This window comes from Protopterus annectens, chromosome 13.part0 (genome assembly GCF_019279795.1).
Source record: "Protopterus annectens isolate FY-2018-M chromosome 13.part0, PAN1.0, whole genome shotgun sequence".
Lineage (NCBI taxonomy): Eukaryota > Metazoa > Chordata > Ceratodontiformes > Protopteridae > Protopterus > Protopterus annectens.
In genome coordinates, this window is record NC_056747.1 from 505,953,982 (window position 1) to 505,961,752 (window position 7,771).

General features: G+C 36.9%; 1 protein-coding gene across 1 annotated transcript in view; it reads left to right on the forward strand.

Moving 5' to 3' along the window:
• Window positions 1-206: 206 nt before the first annotated feature.
• Window positions 207-7,771, forward strand: part of CASTOR2 (cytosolic arginine sensor for mTORC1 subunit 2) — a 1,552,528-nt gene continuing 1,544,963 nt past the window's right edge. The window contains exon 1 of the mRNA XM_044054131.1: window positions 207-546. Within this exon, the coding sequence (XP_043910066.1) occupies window positions 434-546 (113 nt within the window). The 5' untranslated portion in view covers window positions 207-433. The remainder of the gene's footprint in view (window positions 547-7,771) is intronic.

Here is a 7,771-nt window from a genome sequence, read left to right on the forward strand (position 1 = left end):
AATCAAAAATTTTACAAAGGACGTTGCAAAATAAGATGCAAATTTGGGGACACTTTACAGTTAAGCAGAGGACGTTATTCATCTTCCTGTACTTTTTCCATCCCCAATTCTGGTGTTGTGTTATGGAGAGGACTACATTTCCCATCGGGCCGTGCATTCGTGACAGTGCGCAAGGCTCGATTAGCTTTGAGTGACATGTTGTTTGTTACGGAGTAAGCAGCTGTTGGTGGTTTTGCTGTTGGATTGTGAACCTTCAGCAGGGCACTCCCCCCTTTTTCTGCTCTTGTTTTTCTCGTTACTTTTCCCCTTTTCTTTCATATTTTGCTATTCCCCTGCAAGCTGTATGTCGGCGATTTGATTAATTTGAATACAACAAATAATAAGAAGTAATAATACAACGCCTAGATGATTCACAGATGAGAAAAAGAAAACGATGGAGCTGCATATATTAGAACACCGGCTCAGAGTAGCAAGTATTCCTAAAGACGGCCTCCCCCAGTTTACACACTCCTTAATCAAGCTGATATTCCTTCCCACCAAGACAAGGTGAGTTATGGTGCTCTTTTATCTATTGCATTTAACCTGTAGTACTTGCTGCATATTTTGTTTTTGGAATTAAAACATTTAGCAGGTTTTAAACCGGTTAAATGGTGATTGGTGATGCATGTCAGTGAAAACGGTTTAAATTGTGCAGAGAAAAAGCTTCTTTGGTTCATCCAGGATGACCTGGCTAGATGAGTTTCAGTGAAAAAAGGATTTAAAGTGTATTGATGGAGAAGATCCTGAACTTGGGGGGAGAAAGTGTATGATGGTATTGAGGTGTGTACGGTTTATAGTGTACTTGGGGTGTACGCCCCAGTGGGACGGAAATCTTTCTTTGTTTAACTACTTGTGAAAAGTGTTGTTTTGTTGAATTACGAGCTTTGGTTATCTCCTGCTAGTAGAAGTGACTAGTTTTATGCTTCCTAGTTGTACTTTGGGTGAATGTTTTTATATTTTGTGCTGTTTGGGGTATCTTTATTTGGATTCTAATTTTATTCGACTTTTGTCTTATCAAAGCTTATGCAGGTTCTGTTTTTTTTTATTTTTGCCCCGTCAACAACTTGAGAGAAGTATAACATAGCTACTGCTTTGGCAGTTTCGTTCTGTACTTTTTAGGTACAGCGATCTGGTTTGGAGGAGGTCCACTAGAATAGTGAAGCATCTCCAGTCAGACGTGCGCCTCAGAGAACGTGCCGCTTATCGTTAGACTTTAGTCGGCGCGAGTCTTGTGCCGAAGAGTTGGTCTACTGTTAATCGGCGAATAAGATTTAGAAAGAAAATGTATGTTTTGACGAAGCCTATTTTGTGCGTGTTTTGCGTGCACAAACTTAATTCCTGTTATACAAAATGAAAGCTGAATTGACTGTGATTTTCAGTGTTCTTCAAAGACATTTACGTTATAAGTTCGTAACAAACGTTTTCCCCAGTTTACAGACACTGTTTTCTTGGACCACGAGTACAACCGGTTGGACATGTCCAAGAATTGCCCGGCCGATCATTTGAGTGGGTATGCAGATTTGTTAAGAGCATTGGAAACGCTTGTAGGTTTTAAACTTGGAAAATGAAATGTTGCTTCACTTTTTAAACATGTCTTCTGACAGTGTTTTCCGTACACTGGGCATAACGAATAGGTGATATAAATGCTGTTTACTTTAATGTTTTTGTTTATATTTAAAAAATCACATTGGCAGGCATAGGATTATTGCTTTTGAGTGTGCCTTGAAATGTTGCATCAATTTGAACTAGGTCTGTTCGCAGTAACTGTGCCTAACTGTCCATCCTCGACCTATTTTGCACATGGGGTCGGGGTGTCACTTCAGCAGTGACAGTAGTCTCGTTTTTTTATCACGTGGGTAATTTAGTAATATGAGCTTGTTTCCCAAGGTTTGTGGAAATGCAGAGAGCTTATTTTAATTGGTACAGTAAGAGCAGGCAGCTCTTTTCGTGTGTGTCCCCCCGTTAATTACTGACAGTGCTGTTAGCTGTACCACAAGATTTGTTAGTGTAAAACTGACACTTTTTTGTATAAAATCTTTAGCTACAATTTCGCCAGAGTGCTTGGGATTGGAGCTTGTGTGCGTGAGTATCTGTTATTTTACTCATTGGCATATTCTAATGTAAAATGTTAATACAAGCACAGTAAATAAAACTGTACCTTAAGCCCACCTTCTAAAGTTGCAGAAATCGTGTTGTATGTCCCCCCCACAACAGTTTGTGTCTAGTTAATTTCTCGCTGGATGGTGAGCACACTGTTGCTGCAAATATACTCGTGTGTGTTGGCTTTCATAACCGGGAAGTTTTTAAAATATTAGGGTTGTGTATTTGTAGTAGTGGTGTATAGTGAGAGGAGTGACGTTCATGTGCGTGGCTGAATTAACTTTCAGCATGAAGTTTTGTCCGATTCTTTCAGTCGGTATTTGCTTACAAGCAGTACTCCTGAGGCGTATGTGCCTGACGGTTTTACTTATTTCAAGTAAGTAAAGGAAAAGTATGCTTAGCCTTTAGCTGCATTTACTGGTTATTGTGTTCTTCACTCTTTTATCTTGCAAAAATCACAAATATTTGAAGGCAATTGGTACACCCATGTAAATCAGTTAAATTTGAGTGGTATGGTGTACTTTTTAACATAAATTCTTGAGTTTGAGCTTTCACTGATTTGCAAGAAATCATTAGCTCATTTATCAGGAGTGTAGTAGAATTGCTTTAAAAGCAGTTTGCATTTCAGCCCCACTTGGGTTACCATTCAAAGTATTAACTGTAGATAAATGCATGATTATGCCTCTTCTGTATTTGATAGTATACTTGCAGTCCAGATATCACTTGTGTGGTGCAGGCCATTACTCTCTGTAGTTTTACTTCTCCGCTTTGCTAACGTACAGAAGGTGAAATTTTTGGCACATATTTTTTAGTAGTAGTGTTGGGGCACTGACATCCCCTGTTCAGTCCAGTTCCACTTGTGAACTGTTACTATGTAATGTGGTTGGTCAGTTAGCATTTTTCTTAGAAGAATCATGACCTAAAAGGTGGTAATTTGCCACTGTTATCTTCAGTATTACTGTAGCACATAGCACTATTATCAAACGCTACTCGACTACCAACAAAATATGAAACCAAAATATTTAAGTGGAGACTTTACTGTCTACATAACTGTATTCCGTTCCTTGTAGCTTGAGCATTCCTTAGTGGAGCCCTACAACCTAATCTTGCACTACCCTATTAGAGTACATTTTTTAAAACTAAGAGGTGCCTTCGCAAGAGCCACTGATTCAGTACATTAATGTTGGAAAAGGTGGTCTCCAGGTATACCATTCACACAAGGAATTTTGTAGAAACATGTTGAGTGCTTTCATCCTGTGCAAGGACTTAATCAGAATAAAAGCACCCACTTTGGGATTTTTGAAAAAGTATCTCTGAATGCCAGGGGAAGGGAATAGACTTGAGCATGAAGAGGTTTTGTTACAACTTAGGCTGAATGCCTTTAATTTTTCAAGACTTGATGAATATCTTTCCATTCAGCCATTACTTAAATGTAATGCCATGAAACACTAGGATTTGGGATACATGTTAAATAGTGAACATGAATATGTTTATTGGCAAACTTTTTGATATGTATGCATATTTATTAAACACTTGTAGGTATAAGTGATTTTTATTTAAAGGAAAAGTTTGTGTGTATTTGTGCATTGCTGTGGTTATTTTAGGCATAGTTCTTTAAGATTTTGATTTGTGTGATTTATTATTAGTTGTTCTTAAGCTAAAATTGTGTTTAAAAGGAACTGAAAGGATGGGGGTGGTTTTATTCTGATGTCCTTGCAGAGGGCGAAAGTGCTTAATAAACATTTTCTACAAAATTCCTTTGGTGTGAATTGTATACCTGGAGATATCTTTTCCAGCGTTATCCTGTACTTGGTTTTATTTCCGATAATGTTTTTGCCACCTGGTTTGGTTATTGAGTACACTAATGCACACAGCATGTGTAAAAAATAACAAAAGCGCATGCTTGAACTAGGTTATTATAGACTAGATACATAAGCTGTTCTTGAAACAGATGTCATGAACAAAACCTGCACAATGAAGAAATGTTTCCCCCGGCTATAGCATAATCTGTAGCAGAACAGGAATAGTCAGACTCTCCAGAACCGCTTTGATCAGGGGTTAATCTGTTGGGATCACATCATTTGAATGCCTCCACTTCACATTCAACACTGCCAAACCTTGGTCCAGTGGAAGTTCTCATATCAAACGTACAGAACACACATTGCTCCTTTCTATATTCCAGTGAAGACACCAGAAGGAAGCATCAAAACTCTGGAAGATGTTCTTGTATACTTAACTATTGCCATTCAACAGGACCTCATAATTTCAGATTGCATCTGCATCGAGAGTGGTCTATGTCTTTCAGCATATAGAACAATTAGAAAAAATACTCAAGACAAGTTAAATAAACTTGGCTCACCTCAGCTTATACTACAACCATCTAGGAGCGAGACCCAGGTAAACACAGTATCTTGCTCTGAATATCAACATCTAACCAATACTATCTCTGTGATCATAACCCTACCCATTTCATTTGGAATTACTTAAAAACCCAGAGGCTGTAATTAACTCTGTTTGTTCTAGAAACAACATTAAAGAACACAGATTCAGTGCTGTCTTGGAACAGTGCAACTGGGCACTATTGAATCAACATCATCGTTTAGAGGCAAATCACTTTTTAATAATAGTTTCTTGTCAATCCCTAAATATGCTAGCACTTTATGTGTAAAAAGAGTGTGAAATATTTATCTGTATCCATTTTAACAAGTACTAGTGAGTAAAGGATAATTACCTGACAAAATGGAAAAAGCGTAACTGGCAAGTCACCGTACAGGAATACCAAAAAAAAGTTACTTTTTATCTTTACAGCATTCTGTAAAATCACTCCTCAAACAATAATAAAGCCAGATCAATAATGTGAAACTCTGGTTTAATAAAAAAATCTAACCACTCGATTAACAGATGGTTCAGTTTATAATATTGCTTGTAAAATAAACAGCTACTTCATAGGAACCCCTTCCAGGATCAGTACACAGTCAAGAAGAACTTGCATGTAGGAACTAAATTTTAGATATGTCTATTGCTACTAAAAGACAAATGCTGAAAAAAATTAACTCACTTTTGTACCAGATAACCTTCTAGACAAATTTCTTCAAACTGCAAACCACTAAATTTATGCACTCCATAGTTATAATCAGAAATAGAGCAAGAGAAGTAAATAACATGCCTCTGTTATGAAAACGTCATATAATCCCAATACTGAAAGGTGTAAACTCAGTTTAGTTGTCCTCTTGCCATATTATCACTGGCCAAAATTCTGGAAAATACATTCAGCAAGTACTACCTCACTTTGTCTCAAGCGATCAACTTTTTCCAGTTCAGCATGATTTACTCCTAGGCCAGAATACAGATATTGCTTTGTCCTGCACATACTCAACAGGCAAAGAAACCTGGGCAAAGTAGTAACCTCACTTTTTTCCAGATTTTATCAAAGGCCTTCAACACTGTATCTTCAGATATATTTTAGGAGCAGTACTTTTTAACATATTTATTAGTGATTTGTAAAATAAGTTTACTTCTGTAAAGAATGCAGACAATGCTACCCTTAGTAGTCCATCAAAGTCCATACATCAGCTACAGTCCATTACTCAAAATACTCTTGTATACTGTGGAATAATGTCTTCCAGTAATGTGAAACATAAATAGGTTACTGTTATTTGCCCTGATTCCTGCTATTCAAAATTGATTTGCACAGTATCACGTAACGGTGCATTGCAGTACAAAACGTTTCAAATACTAAGCTTGTGTGTTTTATAATAGCCAGTAAATTGCAATTTGGTTGACTTGTGTGTTTTTTTTATTTATAAATAAAACTCTCCGTAAGACTGAAGTCTGAATATTTTTCTATCAAAGTAGACTAAGTATGTTCAGAACTCTACTATATGCAAGTCTTATGTAGGCATTTTGTGTAGTAATGGTCTGTCTTGCAATATAGCAAATTCTCCCAGTATAGCACACCAGTGTCTCGCATTAGAGACACAACTAGCTAGGTCCACAAAATAATACATTCCCCTTAGAACTTTAAGATTTCTTAAAAACAGCATACCACAAGGTAAAAGCTTTTGTAATAAAAGCAACATAGCAATTGACAAGTTTAAGCACCTTGGAGATTTTCTATTGAGCAACTATGTAAACTGTGGAGCTTGCATCTTAATATTAGATACGACTAAAACAGTCATTTTAACAATACTAAAACAATATCTGACAACCTCTTGTATTTGTTGTTTTGACGAAACTTGACTTTTTTGCTACTGTAGTAGAATAAACTGGTTCAAATCTTCAATTTTTTTTAGGCTGTTGTAATCTGCATGATGTAATTGGAATACAGTCCATCATTCCTACTTGATTGATATTTCACTTAGTTGTCCTTGCATAGTACTTCACTGTCAAAACATTTATGTAGCTTTTTTTCCCCAGCACCCCATTATAGGCTGAATATCCCAGTAAACAAACTTTTTTTCCTCTCTCTAAAATCCCATCTGAAGTCGTATGAAATGTTGATTTAACTGAGGATTGTGATAGTGTAAAATAGTAAATCATAATGAGTGTTGTTGTTCTTTCGGCTTTTTCCCGGTAAGGGGTCACCACAGTGGAACTCCGGTCTGCTAATGATTGGCATATTTTTACAAAACACCGAGGTGCCAGCTTGCCGCCCAACCTTCAACGAAGGCACGCCCATTTACGCACGCATGTCTTTCAAACGCTACCCAGCCATGGGGAGGACATGCAGACTCCACACAGAAGGCACTGAGTGTATGAACTCTAATTGAATACTGTCTCTCTTAAATACTGAATATGAGCTTAAGAGTAGTTCAGAAGTTTACATTTACAACAAATACTGGTTTGCATTTAGATGCGTTGCTCTGAAATACAGAACTTGACATGTAATAGTATTTAATGTTTTTTTTATTTTTTTTTTATATAAATAGGAGTACTATTCTTTAGCTTTTATTGAAATACTGGAGTTGCCCAAAATGATCTGTTTTACATATGCGGTTGTGGTACTGCTAAATGTAGACAGGGGAAAGTACAGTTTTTAGTTGGCCTTTCTGCTTTTTGTTGAATTTAAGAATATTTAAACTAGATTGTTTGCCATTTTAACTCAACAAGGTTACGTTATTAATGGAGTTGGTCTTGCCCTGTAATTGAAGGAATTATTTTTAAACTTCATAAGCAAAGCTTATTTTATGAAAGTACACAAATTGGAGGGGAAATGAAATGGATAATCTACATTTGTCTGTAGCTTGGATAATGAATTAATGGAATGAAGGTGCTTGAGTTGGCAGATTTCAGCAGAATTTTGGATTGTAGATAGATGGTCAGAAATAAATGGGTGCCCCCTCTGTACCAATTGGATGTGGTAGGGGTTGTAGTCATACCTCTCAACCTCTTAGAACAAGAAATCTGGACAAAGCCCAAACTGATTGGGGGGGGGGCAGTGGCCTAGAAACAGGATTTTAATTACTGTTTCTGTAAACCTAGAAATTTGCTAGAGTAAAATGATATTGTTAGTGTGCATTTTGTGAAGGGTATAAAGTCTGAAGCTCAAACATACATCATTATTCAGTGACTTCTCTCCTTGGTAATTTGGGAACCCCACCCCACATATATTTTATGAGGAAAATACTAAAAA